The sequence below is a fragment of the Schistocerca cancellata genome, chromosome 10 (genome assembly GCF_023864275.1).
Source record: "Schistocerca cancellata isolate TAMUIC-IGC-003103 chromosome 10, iqSchCanc2.1, whole genome shotgun sequence".
Lineage (NCBI taxonomy): Eukaryota > Metazoa > Arthropoda > Insecta > Orthoptera > Acrididae > Schistocerca > Schistocerca cancellata.
Genome location: NC_064635.1, coordinates 100283055 through 100302223, shown reverse-complemented (window position 1 = coordinate 100302223; position 19169 = coordinate 100283055). Strand labels below are relative to the sequence as shown.

The 19169-nt window shown below is 44.7% G+C and overlaps 1 protein-coding gene across 1 annotated transcript in view; it reads left to right on the top strand.

Annotated features, from left to right (window-relative positions):
* The first annotated feature begins 937 nt into the window (after nt 1-937).
* LOC126106551 (gamma-interferon-inducible lysosomal thiol reductase-like) overlaps nt 938-19169 on the top strand; it is a 149587-nt gene continuing 131355 nt past the window's right edge. Inside the window, exon 1 of the mRNA XM_049912890.1 lies at nt 938-1074. Within this exon, the coding sequence (XP_049768847.1) occupies nt 1015-1074 (60 nt within the window). The 5' untranslated portion in view covers nt 938-1014. The remainder of the gene's footprint in view (nt 1075-19169) is intronic.

Here is a 19169-nt window from a genome sequence, read left to right as displayed (position 1 = left end):
TATATTCCTACAAATTACAGGGCCTATATACTTTCATTGTAACAGTTTTATAAGTATAGGTTTACCTATACCACTACTTTTTGTTTACATCAGTGATACCTATTTATTTCAAACTGGATCGTAAAATTCGTGTTCTGAATGGGTTTCAATGGACTGTTATGTCTCAAACGCGTAACTAATAAAATAACTAATTAATAACAAATACGGGTCGTATGAATGTTTTGTATTTGTGGATTGCAGTCCGAGTGGTGTAGCCGTGGAAGCGACTTTCCACCTACCTAATTAGGTTTGGCCGAAGTCTGGCTTAGTTGAGAATCCGATATTCCCCTTCACCTTTTATACTCGCGGTTTTGCCTCTAGTGACATCTACCAGTTCTGGATAACATGGGGTTATTGGATACAGTTGACCAGATAAAGAAACTCTCCCACTTCATTCTTAAACGTTTTTCCTTTAAGTCGCGCGTTTAGAGGCGCTATATGACGAATCGCGCTGACTCCCCCCCCCCCCCCCCCCCGCCACTCGAAGGTTCGAGTCCTCCCTCGGGCGTAGGTGTGTGTGTTGTCCTTAGCGTATGCTAGTTTATGGAGTGTCTAGCGACCGATGACCTCAGCAGTTTGGTCCCTTAGGAATCCACACACATTTTAATTTTCTTCCTTGGTCTTCTTTTTTCTGGTCAGCTGCGCGACCCTCTGCGTCTGCACCCTGGGCTGGGGCCATCTCGCCACCCTCGGCCGCATCAGTTTTCGCTACATCCTCTCCATGTGCGAGTGTAATGTAGGGTCAACAAACCCGGGACGCAGTGTTCTGCTATCGGCTCGCACGTTTTGCTATCGGCACGTGAGAAACCACGTGCTCCCGGGCAGGCGTAAGCGCAGCGGGCCTTGGCCGCTATAGCGATGTCAGGGTCATTCGATAGTCGCGTCGATCGTTGTTTGACTTTGGACGGACGCCGGCCGGCCTGCGGTACATAAATAGAAGACCCCGCAGCTCCGCGAACTGTAGTAACCACCAGAATGCTTCTGCCACTGGCTGTGCTCTTTGCCTTCGGTCTTACCAACTTGCTTCACGCACAGGTAAGTACGTTGCAAAGCCTTCCTCGGTGCGAAATACCAGTCTCATCGTAAAAGTGCAGACCGTTTCTTTCTCCACAAGAAACCTGGGAGATTGTGCAAGTCTCCCAAATCGTCCCCTATAGTTCCGCGCATTTCCGATAGATGGCAGCGCTACCCGTTGCGTACAGAATGGCGCCTTTTTGCAGGTGTCTTCCAAGTAGAGCGCTGTCATTGAGTTTCTTTTGGTGGAAAATCAGAGCATCGCAGATATTCACAGGCGCTTTCGGAACGCCTACGGCAGTGGTTTCCAACTTTTTCTAGACCATTACCCCTGAGTGCAATCAGACATTAGCTACTACCCCGCCCCCTCCCCCACATTATCACAAACATTAGCACCTAACTAAACTGTATAATGAAAGGCTTTTCTTGAAAAACTTTTATTTTTAAAATGATAGAAGATGAATTATATTTAGTTTGTGTATTGCGGCACTTCCTTGACATCCACACTGCAACCCCATTTAAAATCAAACAAGCTTAGATGGTGCACTATACGTTATGTTAATAACTCACTTGGTTGTTGCTCTCCCTACTTCTGAACTGGCAGAAATTGGAAAACTTCAGGCTGTTAACGCTTTGTATCTAATCACTCTAATAATAATAATAATAAATTCAGGTTATAAATGCTTTGTGTCTAATCTCTCTAATAATAATAATTATAATAATAATAACAACACTGTGTACAGCACAGTAGTAGCCTTTGTATAGTTAACTGCTGTGTTGTGGTGTAAATTAATTACACTACTGGCCATTAAAATTGCTACACCACGAAGATAACGTGCTACAGACGCGAAATTTAACCGACAAGAATAAGATTCTGTGATATGCAAATCATTGGCTTTTCAGAGCATTCACACAAGGTTGGCGCCGGTGCCGACACCTACAACGTGCTGACATGAGCAAAGTTTCCAACCGATTTCTCATACACAAACAGAAGTTGACCGGCGTTGCCTGGTGAAACGTTGTTGTGATGCCTCGTGTAAGGAGGAGAAATGCGTACCATCACGTTTCCGACTTTGATAAAGGTCGGATTGTAGCCTATCGCGATTGCGGTTTATCCTATCGCGACATTGCTGCTCGTGTTCGTCGATATCAAATGACTATTAGCAGAATACGGAATCGGTCGGTTCAGGAGGGTAATTCGGAACACCGTGCTGGATCCCAACGGCCTCGTATCACTAGCAGTCGAGATGACAGGCATCTTATCCGCATATCTGTAACGGATAGCGCAGCCACGTCTCGATCCCTGAGTCAACAGATGGGGACGTTTGCAAGACAACAACCATCTCCACGAACAGTTCGACGACGTTTGCAGCAGCATGGACTATTAGCTCGGAGACCATGGCTGTGGTTACCCTTGACGCTGCATCACAGACAGGAGCGCCTGCGATGGTGTACTCAACGACGGACGTGGGTGCACGAATGGCAAAATGTCATTTTTTCGGATGAATCCAAGTTCTATTTACAGCATTACGATGGTCGCATTTGTGTTTGGCGCCATTGCGGTGAACAACATTGGAAGCGTGTATCCCTCATCGCCATATTGGCATATCACCCGGCATGATGGTATGGGGTGCCATTGGTTAAAAAGTCTCGGTCACCTCTTGTTCGCATTGACGGCACTTTGAACAGTGGACGTTACATTTCAGATGTGTTACGACCCGTGGCTCTACCCTTCATTCGATCCCTGTGAAACCCTACGTTTCAGCAGGATAATGCACGACCACATGTTGCAGGTCCTGTACGGGCCTTTCTGGATACAGAAAATGTTCGACGCTGCGCTGGCTAGCACATTCTCCAGATCTCTCACCAATTGAAAACGTCTGGTCAGTGGTGGCCGAGCAACTGGCTCGTCACAATACGCCAGTCATTACTCTTGATGAACTGTGGTATCGTGTTGAAGCTGCATTGGCAACTGTACCAGTACACGCCATCTAAGCTCTGTTTAACTCAATGCCCAGGCGTATCGAGACCGTTATTACAGCCAGAGGTGGTTGTTCGGGGTGCTGATTTCTCAGGATCTATGCACCCAAATTGCGTGAAAATGTAATCACATGTCAGTTTCAGTATAATATATTTGTCCAATGAATACCCGTTTATCATCTGCATTTCTTCTTGCTGTAACAATTTTAATGGCCAGTAGTGTAGTTTTCCTGTTTTGAAGCGAGTAACAAAGCAATTTCTGGACTACTGGATATATTATCTACAACTTTGAGAAGATATTTTCTTGAGATATTTAGCATTGTTACATGTATAAGTCTCGCTTTTATCATCAGCGATGTATGGGACAAAGCATAACATATGTGTGTAACAGGTGGACTATGTGAGGAACCTATAACCTCCACCACATTAATGCTACTAATTGAGAAAAATTAATTATTGATAAATTATATAATCAGTTTCAGAGTCTTACAAAATGGAGACAATAGTAGTAATCTAGTTCGTTACTGAAACAGAATCGAATAGTTTAATTTTTAGCTCTCAGAAAATTTCATGTTACGACTCAGGGGGTAATTACCCCCAGGTTGGGAGACCTGGCAGCGAACAGAAGCACGATGAGTCGTTGGGCGAGACGTCTGTCATCATCGCAAGGTCGCGCAAACCTGTGCGATCTTCCGCGTGTTGGCCGGCCGCTCACAGCTGTGACTCCTGCAGTGTTGGAACGTGCGGACACTCTCATTCGAGGTGATCGACGGATTTCAATCAAACACCTCGCTGCTCAACAGGACGTCCCTGTTGGTAGTGCTGACACACTCGACCACCAGTTTGGTTACTAAAAGGTGTGCCGAGCGGTTCTAGGCGCTTCAGTCTGGAACCGCGCTGCTGCTACGGTCGCAGGTTCGAATCCTGCCTCGGGCATGGATGTGTGTCATGTCCTTAGGTTAGTTAGGTATAAGTAGTTCTAAGTCTAGGGGACTGATGACATCAGATGTTAAGTCCCATAGTGGTTAGAGCTATTTGAACGAAAAGGTGTGTGCTCGCTGGGTTCATCGCCCCCTAACACAAGACTATTAAGAGCAGTGAAGGACCATCTGTGCGGAATTGCTTGCACGCTACGAGGCTGATCCTGACAACTTTTTGTCGAACATTGTCACAGACGATGAAACATGAGTTCACCCTTTCGAACCGGAAACAAAACTTAATCCATGGGGTGGCGCCACCCCACCTTTTCTCTGAAGAAAAGGTTCAAAGCCAGTAAAGTCATGGCGACGGTCTTCTGAGATTGGGTTGGTTCAAATGGCTCTGAGCACTATGGGACTCAACTGCTGAGGTCATTAGTCCCCTAGAACTTAGAACTAGTTAAACCTAACTAACCTAAGGACATCACAAACATCCATGCCCGAGGCAGGATTCGAACCTGCGACCGTAGCGGTCTTGCGGTTCCAGACTGCAGCGCCTTTAACCGCACGGCCACTTCGGCCGGCGGTCTTCTGAGATTCTGAGAGTGTTATTCTGGTTTATGCACTTCCTCACAGTGCAACAATCAACTCTGAAGTGTATTGTGCTATCATCAGGAAATTAAAGAAATGACTTCAGCGTGTTCGTCACCGTCTTTGTACCCGAGAGGAGCCCACAGAACTTCATTGGACTGTCCTTCCTCATCCACCCTACAACCTGGATCTTGCACCTTCCATGTGTTTGGCCCAATGAAGGATGCACTCTGTGGGAAGCATCAAGTCCATGATGGGGAGGTTATTGATGCAACTAAATGTTGGTTTTGACGTCGACCACTAGAATGGTACTATGCGAGCATATAGCCCCTCCCAGTAAAATGGAGTAAAGCCGTTGCATTGAATGAGACTAACTTGAAAAATAAGATTTTGTGGTCAAGTGAGTGAGGAATAATATGGTGTATTGAAATTCTGACCAAAACCAACCTGCTGCAGAAAAAAATGTGTTGCATTACTTATTGAACGTTCCTCATAGTTTCGATATGGAAGTGTCAACAACCATCCGTAGTGGCTACCCACCCTATTAAAACCCATGTACCACCCTTTGCAATGTCCAGGGGACCATCATAAATCTCGGTGAATTCATTCTAATTACTGTTTTTAATAATGGTGATGTTTCTCTTGCCTCACTGTGCATTTCGTTCAGTCACCTTCTATTCTATACTTAGGGTTGCCAACTTTTTTTGTCAAAATAAGGGAGACTTCGATCCGACAAAATTAATACGACTGACACAATTTATTTAAATCTAAAAAAAACAAGTTTATTGCATGCACCAACCAAAAAACTTCTACATAACAATTATTAGCTGAAGATCAACAAAATTTTTTTACTTTAAACTATATTTGTTTACACTTTGCTAGCTGTCTGAAGTTTGCGATTGTTCTTTACAAATTCTGCTCCATGTAACCCCCGCCCCCCTCTTAACTATTGTACCGCTAACATTACGTTGATATAACAAATTTATGCAGATTAATTAAATCGATATTCTTCAAATGTGTAGGATAGTTTTTTTAATTCGCAGCATCCTATTGGTTGACATTGTAATTCTGTCAGAGACAGCAAAGGACTTGGAAGAGTAGTTGAACGTAATAGATGGTGTCTTGAAGGGAGGATATAAGATGAACATCAACAAAACCAAACGAGGATAATGGAATGTGGTCGAATTAAGTCGGGTGATGTTGAGGGTATTAGATTAGGAAATGAGACACTTAAAGTAGTAAAGGAGTTTTGCTATTTGGGGAGCAAAATAACTGATGATGGTCGAAGTAGAGAGGATATAAAATGTAGACTGGCAATGGCAAGGAAAGCGTTTCTGAAGAAGAGAAATTTGTTAACATCGAGTATAGATTTAAGTGTCAGGAAGTCGTTTCTGAAAGTATTTGTATGGAGTATAGCCATGTATGGAAGCGAAACATGGACGGTAAATAGTTTGGACAAGAAGAGAATAGAAGCTTTCGAAATGTGGTGCTACAGAAGAATGCTGAAGATTAGATGGGTAGATCACGTAACTAATGAGGAAGTATTGAATAGGATTGGGGAGAAGAGAAGTTTGTGGCACAACTTGACCAGAAGGGATCGGTTGGTAGGACATGTTCTGAGGCATCAAGGGATCACCAATTTAGTATTGGAGGGCAGCGTGGAGGGTAAAAATCGTAGAGGGAGACCAAGAGATGAATACACTAAGCAGATTCAGAAGGATGTAGGTTGCAGTAGGTACTGGGAGATGAAGAAGGTTGCACAGGATAGAGTAGCGTGGAGAGCTGCATCAAACCAGTCTCAGGACTGAAGACCACAACAACATCCTATTGGTCGGTGACTTCGATGGAATATAGCTTAAACAAAAGACCACTAGTGAAAAACATACCCCGCCACCTGACGCTCGACACAGACGTCGATGCCGCTGACTCCTCACGCGTCCACAGGACTTGGGGTGCGCCCGCAACCACTGCGTAGTGACGACGCCCCCGTCAGCTGCTGAGCCACGCGCAGGTGTCCATTTGGGTCCCACAAGCATGGGGCGGCGGCATCCCTTTCATACTGGACACCTGAGGAATTCCTGCGAAATACGTGTTCACCTAGGCACTGGCATGATGATGCAGCGCTGCGGCTCCAGCGCTATAGAAATCTGTTAAAATGCTTCCCAGAATAGCTCAGGGACCATTGTCCCTAGCAATCCTAATGGGACACGTGAGATGCATCGGCTGCCGTGCGCATGTCTTTATGTGCCCAGAGAGGCTGACACATCGCCACGAGATGTGCGCATAGCACGGCTGGAACTTTTCGGTGTCCTACAGCTACTGGTCTGGAGATGTCCTAATACCACAATGTCAGATGAGGGACAGCATCACGCCAGAGGTGGATGGACTGCTTCAACTAGTCTTTGAACATATGAACAAAGAATACGTCACCTTACGCTCAGAACTTTCCATAGATAAATCGTGCAAAAGTTACCTACATTTCATCAAATACATACAAGACTCACAAGAGTATTGGGAACTAGGAACATATTTACCAGTGTAACTACAATTAAATATTATGATTGCTGCTGCAGTCTGATCGATGTACAGGTAATGTCTCTTCTTGACGGCTTTGGTTCTGGAACGAATCTCAGTATCTATAGCGCACGTAATTTTCCACATAAAAATCTCTCTCATTCCCTCGGGGTTATCGATGCGCTGAATCTGTACAGTATCCGAAAAAATTATGGTATGCCTACACTCACACCGGCTACATGTCTCGATTCTCCTCAATCCTAGGAAATTAGCTGACAAAGTCTTCGATTTAGTGCTTCTGGAATGTGCTGTATCCTTCCAAGTTTCTCCGAAACAAGTGTTATGAATGACAGGCATCCGGCACTATGTGATAATGAATAACGTACCCGCGGACGTAATATCTGAAAAGACATCACTGACATGGGTTGGTGTACTGTAATCAACAGGTAACATCACTATTGATAGAACAACAAAGAAAATGCAAGTGTACGCCTAGGGGTGCCGATGAGGGGACGTATTGTTAGTCATATTGTTGTCCTGTTTGTACACTATAGCAGAGCCAGTTGAACACTTGCATTGCTATATTGTGCAGCTGTTTACGAAATGAATCTATCACCACTTCCGTTCAGTATACTCCTCAGTGTGTAGAAATCACAATTCACTATGTCCAATCTAGCCTCCCATTACGGCTAGACATACGTATTTCTTTTTGTTTTTACATCAATAATTGTCTGATTGCTTCCCACAAACGTATCTCGGTACTTAAGCCACGGTTCCTTAATGTTCAAGCAGCAGCATAACATTTCTGACTATCAATTATAGGTGTATAAAAAAATTATGATACATCCACACTTGTACTAGCTGGGTGTCGTTTTCGCACTGAGAAAAAACCGCCCAACATTACGTATTTGTCAATGAATAAATGATGTAATTACAATTTAAAAAACTCCTAGAGTCTTTTCTGTTTATCTATTTCACCACTTCCACGGAACCTTCTGGTATTTCTGGTATTTTCGATACTTGTAAATACAGCCAGCATAGAGTGGCTTTGTAGATGTCCCAAGTTTCTAGTTACTCAATGGCTCACAATGATTTCTTAGTCAGGGGAAAATTGTGTGATCTGAGTGGTAGAAGCTATGCATGGTATGCACTGACACAAACCCCGACTTGGTGGTCTGAATATAGAGGGTGTTACAAAAAGGTACGGCCAAACTTTCAGGAAACATTCCTCACACACAAATAAAGAAAAGATGTTATGTGGACATGTGTCCGGAAACGCTTGATTTCCATATTAGAGCTCATTTCAGTTTCGTCAGTATGTACTGTACTTCCTCGATTCACCGCCAGTTGGCCCAATTGAAGGAAGGTATTGTTGACTTCGGTGCTTGTGTTGACATGCGACTCATTGCTCTACAGTACTAGCATCAAGTACATGAGTACGTAGCATCTTGATTGGGCCCCATGTTCTTCCACCTACGCTCAATGGAGCACGTTATCATGATTTCATACGGGATACTCTACCTGTGCTGCTAGAACATGTGCCTTTACAAGTACGACACAACATGTGGTTCATGCACGATGGAGCTCCTGCACATTTCAGTCGAAGTATTCGTACGCTTCTCAACAACAGATTCGGTGACCGATGGATTGGTAGAGGCGGACCAATTCCATGGCCTCCACGCTCTCCTGACCTGGGGCATTTGAAAGCTCTTGTCTACGCAACCCCGGTACCAAATGTAGAGACTCTTCGTGCTCGTATTGTGGACGGCTGTGATACAATACGCCATTCTCCAGGGCTGCATCAGCGCATCAGGGATTCCATGCGACGGAGGGTGGATGCATGTATCCTCGCTAACGGAGGACATTTTGAACATTTCCTGTAACAAAGTGTTTGAAGTCACGCTGGTACGTTCTGTTGCTGTGTGCTTCCATTCCATGATTAATGTGATTTGAAGAGAAGTAATAAAATGAGATCTAACATGGAAAGTAAGCGTTTCCGGACACATGTCCACAAAACATATTTTCTTTGTTTGTGTGTGAGGAATGTTTCCTGAAAGTTTGGCCATAACTTTTTGTAACACCCTGTATATAAAAGACGCCACTGTATGTTGGCTGGATTTACAAGTATCGAAAATACCAAAAGGTTTCGTGGAAGTGGTGAAATCGATACACCGAAAAGACACTAGGACTTTTTAAAATTGTAATTATATCATTTATTCATTGACAAATACGTAATGGTGGGAGGATTTTTTGCAGTGCGGAAACTACACCCAGCTAGTGCAAGTGTGAGTGTATCACAATTTTTTTATTCACCTGTAATTGATAGTCAAAAGTGTTATGCTGCTGCCTGAACATGAAGGTACCGTGGCTTATGTTCCGACTCACATTTGTGCGAAGTAATCAAACTACTATTCACCTGAAAACAAAGAGAAATACATATATCTAGTCGTAATGGTAGGATAGACTGGACATGGAGATTTGTGATTTCTACACTCTGAGGAGTATAACCGAACGGAAGTAGTGATAGATTCATTTCGTAAACCGCTGCACAATGTAGAAATGCAATTGTTCAACTGGATCTGCTATAGTGTACAAACAGGATGGGCAATACGGCTGTAATGTCCCTTCATCGACACCCCTGAGCATACACTCCCATTTTCCTTGTTGTTCTATTGATAGTGATGTTGATTACACTACACTGTCTTTTCAGGCATTACGTCTGCGGGTACGTTATTCGTTATCACATAGTGATGGACGCCTGTCATTCATAACACTTGTTTGAGAGAAACTTGGCAGGTTGCAGCATCTTCCAGAAGCGACGTATCGAAGACTTTGTCAGATAATTTCCTAGGACTGAGGAGAATTGAGACATATAGTCGGTGTGAGTGTAGGCATACCATAATTTTTTTGGGCACTGTGCAGATTCAGCACATCGATAACCCTGAGGGTATGAGAGAGAGATTTTTATGTGGAAAATTATGTGTACTATAGATACAGAGATATGTTACAGAACCACAGCCGTCAAGAGGAGACATGACCTGTACATCGATTGATGTCAGACTGCAGCAGCAATCATAATATTTAATTGTAATTAAACTAGTAAATATGTTCCTAGTTCCCAATATTCTTATGAGTCTTGTATGTATTTGATGATCTGTAGACAACTTTTGTGGGTTTATCTATAGTATGTTCTGAGTGTAAGGTGATGTATTCTTTGTTCATATGTTCAAAGACAAGTTAAAGCAGACCATCCATCTCTGGTGTGATGCTGTCCCTCATCCAACATTGTGGTATGAGGACATCTCCAGACCAGTAGCTGTAGGACACCAAAAGTTCCAGTCATACTATGAACACACTCGTGGCAATGTGTCAGCCTCTCTGGGCACATAAACACAAGCGTGCAGCCGACGTGTCTCGCATGTCCTGTTACGATCGCTAGGAACAATGCACCCTGAGGTTTTCTGGGAAGCATTGGAACAGATTTGTATAGCGCTGGAGCTGCAGCTCGGCATCATCACGCCAGCAACAGTGCCTGGGTGAACATGTATTTTGACAGGAATTTCTCAGGTGTCGAGTATGAACGGGATGTCGCCACCTCATGCTTCTGGGACCTGAACAGACACCTGTATGTGACTCTGCAGCTGATGGACGCGTCGTCACTACGCAGTGATTGCGGGTGCACTCCGACTCATGGGGACGTGTTCGGAGTTGGGAGCGTCGACATCGGTGTCGGGCATCGGGTGACAGGGTGTGTTTTTCACTAGCGATCTTTTGTTTAAACTATATTGCATCGATTTCACTGACTAATAGGATGCTGTGAATTAAAAAAAATACTACCTCATACATGTGAAGAATATAGATTTAATTAATTTGGATGAATTTTTTATATCAATGTGGTGTTAGCAGTACAATAGTTATGGGGAGGATGTGTGTGTGAGTGGGTGACATGGAGCAGAACAGCAGGTTACGTGCAGAACACTAGGTTAATTTGCATAATTTTTATGTAAAATGCAGTACAGTAGTTTAAGAGGGGTGGGTGACAAAGAAAAATGTGCCAGAAATGGCTTTCAAAAGCATGTGAAATTCGAAAAGTGTACCAGAAAATGGTGAAAGGGCATAACTAATTGCTTAATTTGGTAATAAAGGCGGTACAATAGTTTAAGGAAAATGGAGTGACATGGAAAACCACTTAACAGAACAATAGGTTAAGTGTCGACAAAGGGCCAAACGTTTGGTCAAGACATCTACATTACAGTGACGAACATGAGGTTATGCAAAATGTTTGCCCCATGTAATTACTTCTTACAAGACCTACATGTTTCCAAACAGCAGGGAACGATGAGCAAGAGAAATCCAACCCCCACAAACTGAATTTTTTGTAAATAAATAATATACCCTTGTATTTCCTGTTATGAGATTCTTCCTCTCCACTAAAGAGCTCCCAATTTTCATATATTCCATACACTGCCTTGAATCCCCTAAATTGTTTAAATATACAGTATCCACATATTTTCTAAATAGTTTAAACAATATTCCATACACTACAATCGAATTCCCCCCAAATGACCGATCAACTGAGTCTTTTTCCCGCCAGTTTCCAGAAGGGGAGGGGCGGGGTTTACTAGAAGGGGCGAGGTTAATTAATTGCTCAATGTAATTGAGTAGTCAGTCAAATTGATAAGAGTGAGAATGATTGTTCCAATAACTCAGACCTGAAAGTATACTTATAGCAGCGAGGTTTCCTGAAGGGTGGGAGGGAGGGGGCAGGGGAACAATAGGTTAAGTATCTGTCAATAAAAAGGAAGGAGCTTTTTAGCAGAACAATAGGTTAAGGACCTGTCAGTCAAAGGAGAACAATAGGTTAAGTACCTGTTAATCAAAGGGTGACAATGTGTTTGCCCCTGAGTGCATACCTGCCCCTGATGTATGCAACCCACACTAACAATGCGCTCGTACGAACTATGTTCCACTATTGACAGTTCGAATCTGCATCCGGCCATCCTGACTTATGTTTTCCGCGATCTCCCTAAATTGCTTCAGGCAAATGCCTAGATGGTTCCTTTGAAAAATCATGGCCGACTTCCTTCCCCATCCTTCCTTAATCTGATGGAACCAACGACCTGACTGTTTGGTGCCCTCCCTCATTTGTTATTTGACATTAATATGGTATGTGTCGACCATTCGCCATTATCACGGTTCGAACTCTGCACGAGAGAAATTCAATGAGATATCTGTATGTCTGTGGAGGAATGGCTGGCCATTCTTCCTCAAGAGCCGAAGCCAGAGAAGATTTGAGGTCAAAAACGAAGTCGACGTCCTAATTCATAGCAGAGGTGTTCCGTTTGTTTCATGTCAGATCTCTGGGCAAGCCAATCCATTTCGGGAATATAATTGTCCACAAACCATTGCTTCACACATGCCGCTTTGTGAAAGGGTGCATTGTCATCACTGTCTCCCATCTGTTCCTCTATGCAGAGTACAATGCTGCAAAATGTGTTCATGAACTTCCACATTTAGCGTTTTATTAAGCGCTGTAAGGTGACCATGCCCTGAACACAAAACACCCCCATAACGTAACACCACCACCTGTGCACTTCACTGCTGGCACTACACAAGATGGAAGGTAGCGTTCTACGTACATACGCTAAACCCAAACCTCTAGATCGGATTGCCACAAGCTACAGAGTGACTCATCGCTCCAAATGTCTTGTTTCCAGTTATCCACTGCTCATTGCCCTTTAGGCCACTCAAACGTCGCTAAGCGTTGACTATTAGAAGATGTTCCACCACTGTATGCCATTCTGTTCAGTGTTTCCTCCCACTGATTTCATGCGGTTTTTCAAGTTTGACAATGCAGTTGAAGTGGAACGTCAGTGGAGGCAGGAGTCTGAAACAGAACCGCCAACCTGCCCAACAATTAAACGCATCATTGCCAAGTTTGACCTGCATGGAACGATTTGTGATATTCACAAGGGAAGATCAGGAAGCCAGTGTCGTCCTGCTTCGTCGGCTCTCGTGTTGGAAACGTTTGTTAATTCTCCACGGAAGTCTGCTACGCAATGTGCACGTGAAGTGGTGGTTAGCAGCACAAGTGTACGAAGAATTCTGAAAGCTGCAAACTGGAAAGTTTACATTCCATGATTACTGCACACGGTTAATGTTGACGATCCTGATCGACGACTGCAATTTTGCGAATGGTATCAGCAAATGTAACTGATGACGAATAATTTGTGACGAAGGTAGTGTGGAGTGACGAGGCACAATTTAAACTTAATGGAACCGTGAATCGGCATAACAGTCTGCACTGGGCACCAGAAAATCCGCTTGTTAATGTGGGTAAAGCGGTCAACCTACCAGGGGTTCGTGTGTGGTGTCGACTATCATCTAGGAGCTTAGTAGGACATTTTTACTTTGATGCTACTGTCACTGGAGAAGTGTACCTGGAAATGTTACGCACATCAATTTTGCCAGGTATACGTGCGCTTTATGAAAGAGGTCTTCTGACAACAGGACGGGGCGCCACCACACTGCCACCTAGCTATACGAGCTTCCCTGAATGACAATTTTCCGGGGCATTGGATTGGACAAAGAGGTCCATTGAGTTCCCTCCACGGTTGCCAGATCTAACACCTATGGACTTTTACATGTGGGGAACTGTAAAAGATAACGTCTATCGACATAAGCCACGCACGGTGGAGGAACGTCGCCAGGTGATTACAGCGTCGTGTGCAGCGATCTCCACTGTAACGTTGACTCGCGTAATTGCGACAACCGCTCGTCGTTCTGTTATGTGTATAGCCACCAACGGTGAACATTTAAAAAATGGTTCAAATGGCTCTGAGCACTATGGGACTTAACATCTGTGGTCATCAGTCCCCTAGAACTTAGAACTACTTAAACCTAACTAACCTAAGGACATCACACACATCCATGCCCGAGGCAGGATTCGAACCTGCGACCGTAGCAGTCGCGCGGTTCCGAACATTTAAAGTAACCATTTGCTAAACTGAAGATTGTACAATATGCGTAATCAATTACGAGGGTGAGTCAAATGAAAACCTTAAATTTTTTAAAAAATATTTTGTATTGTGCAGAAGTGGTACAAATCTGTATCACTTTTCAACATAATCGCCCCCACGCTCAATGCCAAGTCCTGCAGCGCTTACGAAGTGCATAAATTCCTTTTGGTAGTCCACGCAACCACTCCGCGTGGCGTACCTCTTCATCAGAACGGAACTTCTTTCCTCCCGTTGAGTCTTTGAGTAGTCCAAACATATGGAAATCACTTGGGGCAAGGTCTGGTGAGTATGATGGATGAGGAAGACACTCAAAATGCAGGTCTGTGATTGTTGCAACTGTTGTACAGGCAGTGTGGGGCCTTGCATTGTCATGTTGCAAAAGGACACCTGCTGACAGCAATCCATGTCGCTTTGATTTGATTGCATTCCGCAGATGATTTTTTAGGAGATCTGTGTATGATGCACTGGTGACAGTGGTCCCTCTAGGCATGTAATGCTCCAAAATGACGCCTTTTTCGTCCCAAAAGAGAGTCAGCATAACCCTCCCTGCTGATGGTTCTGTTCGAAAGTTCTTTGGTTTTGGTAATGAGGAATGGCGCCATTCCTTGATCGCTCTCTTCGTTTCCGGTTGGTAGAAATGAACCCATGTTTCGTCCCCAGTAACGATTCTTGCAAGGAAGCCATCACCTTCTCGTTCAAAGCGCCGAAGAAGTTCTTCACAAGCATCAACACGTCGTTCTCTCATTTCAGAAGTCAGCTGCCGTGGCACCCATCTTGCAGACACTTGGTGAAACTGGAGCACATCATGCACAATGTGGTGTGCTGACCCATGACTAATCTGTAAACATGCTGCAATGTCATTCAGTGTCACTCGGCGGATTTCCTTCACTATGGCTTCAACTGCTGCAATGTTCTGTGTACTCACAACTCGTTGTACCTGACCTGGACGAGGAGCAGCTTCCACTGATGTCACACCATTTGCGAAGTTCCTACTCCATTCGTAGACTTGCTGCAGTGACAAACATGCATCACCCCACTGAACCTTCATTCGGCGATGAATTTCAATAGGTTTCACACCTTCACTACGAAAAAACCGAATAACAGAACGCCGTTCTTCCCTGGTGCAAGTCGCAAGTGGGGCGGCCATCTTTATACTGATACTGCGACGGTATGTGTGCATCTGCACTATGCTGCCACCTACAGGCCATTCTGCACGCTGTTTGTAGCACGCTTACCAACTTACAGGATAACGGCGCAAAATTTATAGTTGTTATTACAAATTTAAGGTTTTCATTTGACTCATTCTCGTATTAAATGTAAAATAAATACATAAGTAATACTTTTCTTTCCTTAAAGTGTGTATAGATATTTCTCGCGGACTCTAAATTCGAGAGTTTCGCTTCCTTAAGATCATCGTATCTAGACGTATGTGGTAGGATACTGGGGAAATTCTTCTTTCGTTCACTAAGCAATTGTGGGAACTGTGCTGAATATCTTCCAGAAGTCAAGGAACACGGCATCAGTTTAGGGAACCCAGTTTCAGACCCCTGCCTTTGCCATTCTGCAGTGCGTTTTAACCTGTAAGGCAGCTTATCACAATATGTATGCTGCTAATTACATCGAGGTGAAAGAAGTCGTGGAACATGTCCTGGCATCATGTCGGACCCCCTTTTGCCCTGCATGGTGCAGCAACTCCACGTGGCATGGACTCAACAGGTTGCGGAAGTCCCCTGCAGAAATATTGAGCCGTGCTGCCTCTAAAGCCGTCCATAATTGCGAAAGTACTGCCAGAGCAGGATTTTGTGCACGAACTGACCTCTCGATTATGCCCCATAAATGTTCGACGAGAGTCGTGTCGGGCCATCCGTGTGGCCAGACCATTCACTTTTAATTGTCCAGAAACGTCTTCAAATCAATTGTGAACAATTGTGGCCCAGTGACATGGTGCACCGTCATCCATAAAAACTACATCGTTGTTTGGAAACATGAAGCCTCCAAGTAGCCGAACATAACCACTTCCAGTCAATGATAGGATAAATTGGACAACATGACCCAGTCCATTCCATGTAAACACAGCCACTAGAGATGGGTAAACTCGTTCATCCTTGGGAACTAGTTCACTGCTGATCGTTCTTTTTTGGGAACCGTTCATTTTTACTCGTTCACCGTTCATTTGTGCTTGGTATATGGTGCTTACGAAAAACTGAAAACTAGTAGTGTAGGTGACTGAAGGATGGAGGGCACCAAGAGGGGGCACTTGCCTCCCCCCCCCTGGAGTATAGAGTTTTTATTCATTACAGAATTCTTACACACTTTTAGAAGTAATTTCTGTTATTCTGCACAACCGCTCGTTTAGCCAACCGTAGCCTTATGTGGCTGATCGCAGGGAAATAATATAGGGTGGCGCACGGAAAACCGGCCCCGAGTACAGACTGCTCGCCAATTACGGACGATGTGTTACCCGTTACGAGCAGATACAACAAACAGACAAAAAAGGAAAAATCTCACGCGACGCTGGGCTATAGCTCGTCTAGTCTTGTAAACCTGTCGGTGGCTGTTTCCCAACTTAATAGACCACAAGGGTCTTGTATAAAATTCTTCGTTTCGACTTCCACTATATAGCTATGGTACGTTGTAAACAATAATCGTTTACACCCTATATATACTTCACGTTGTCTCTGAGTTCGTAGGCGAAGTAGAGACTTCATGGAAGCATCAAATAAAATGCGGTTTTCTCGTACTTGCATCACACGCTTAGTAAAAATTAGGTTTTTATGTTGCATTATTAAAGCTAATGCAGCAATAATAATAATAAGAATAATAATAAAGTTCGCAGTAACAAAGTTTTTGGTTTGAAATCTCCTTCTAAACAAATGTTTTTGAGATAATAAGTAAATACGATTTTATGGCAATCTATGGCTTTTCAAATGGAGAGGCACCGCTTTTCCTACTGAGCCAAAATGACCCACAACGCACTTTTTTTTTTTCAAAGAAACCAAACTAGCTGGTAATGCAAATTGGAAACAACCAAACTTAAAAATAATTAGAGCCTTCCTAAATGTAATGTTTTGTGTATGAAAGATACACGAAAATCGTTTCATATGAATTTTCTTACACTAAAAATTAAGCAAATTATTGAAAGTTAGCTGCTAAATCAAGTCGATGAAACCAAAAAATATATGAATAACAAAAAAACTTGCCTTGTTATAAGTATGTCCTCTGCTTTTCATCGATATAATGAAGTGAGCTGATATGCCCTTTTGTTACATGAAAAGACGTACCTATTACATAAAACGTAATTTTTATGTGATTTACGTAACTATAAACTACTTTTTGATTACCCGTCGTGGACGCTGAATAGCCAGAACCAAGTGCAAGAACAGTTTGGAACACATGTAAAATAGGCGAGCGCAGTGAACGAAACGAACAACTGGATACTGAACTAACTAGGAGCAGTCGGCAGTGGAACTGAGACAGGTGGACATGCGAAGAACGACGAGTGCGGCCGAGGGAGCCCGAGACAGACGAGCACGCGATGGAGGCTGGAACGAGAACTGCCCAAGTAACCGCAGCGACTGAAATGAACTAGTGAACTATGAACCGATCGTTCCTCGTTCCCAGGAACTATAAGTAGACCGCCGCGACCGAAGTGAACTATGAACCGATCGTTTCTTGGAATTCGTTCCTCGGTCCTTTCGTTCATCTTGGTGAACCGTTCCTTTGCACCCGTTCGTTCGCGAACTACCCATCTCTAACAGCCACACCATCATGGAGCCACCGGCAGCGTGCGCAGTGCCTTGTTGACAACTTGTATCCATAGCTTCGTAGGGTCTGCGCCATCTTGGAATTCTACGATCACCTCTTGCCAACTGAAATCGGGAATCATCTGACAACGCCACGGTTTTCGAGGCGTCTAGGTTCTATCCAGGGTCCAACCGATATGGTCACGAGCCCAGGAGAAAAGCTGGTGATTGGTAATGCCCGAAATTTGTGACTCTCGGCACACTCTTGACCCTGTGGCTCTCTGAATATTGAATTCCCTAAGGATTTCCCATGTGTCTAACTCCAACTACTATTCCTCGTTCAAAGAACGTTATTTCCTATGTTACAGCCAAAATCACGTCGTATACCTGTTCACATAAATCACTTGAGTACAAATGACAGCTGCGCCAATGCACTGCCCTTTTATACCTTGTGTTCGCAATACTATCGCCATCCATACACACTCCTGGAAATGGAAAAAAGAACACATTGACACCGGTGTGTCAGACCGACCATACTTGCTCCGGACACTGCGAGAGGGCTGTACAAGCAATGATCACACGCACGGCACAGCGGACACACCAGGTACCGCGGTGTTGGCCGTCGAATGGCGCTAGCTGCGCAGCATTTGTGCACCGCCGCCGTCAATGTCAGCCAGTTTGCCGTGGCATACGGAGCTCCATCGCAGTCTTTAACACTGGTAGCATGCCGCGACAGCGTGGACGTGAACCGTATGTGCAGTTGACGGACTTTGAGCGAGGGCGTATAGTGGGCATGCGGGAGGCCGGGTGGACGTACCGCCGAATTGCTCAACACGTGGGGCGTGAGGTCTCCACAGTACATCGATGTTGTCACCAGTGGTCGGGGGAAGGTGCACGTGCCCGTCGACCTGGGACCGGACCGCAGCGACGCACGGATGCACGCCAAGACCGTAGGATCCTACGCAGTGCCGTAGGGGACCGCACCGCCACTTCCCAGCAAATTAGGGACACTGTTGCTCCTGGGGTATCGGCGAGGACCATTCGAAACCGTCTCCATGACGCTGGGCTACGGTCCCGCACACCGTTAGGCCGTCTTCCGCTCACGCCCCAACATCGTGCAGCCCGCCTCCAGTGGTGTCGCGACAGGCGTGAATGGAGGGACGAATGGAGACGTGTCGTCTTCAGCGATGAGAGTCGCTTCTGCCTTGGTGCCAATGATGGTCGTATGCGTGTTTGGCGCCGTGCTGGTGAGCGCCACAATCAGGACTGCATACGACCGGGGCACACAGGGCCAACACCCGGCATCATGGTGTGGGGAGCGATCTCCTACACTGGCCGTACACCACTGGTGA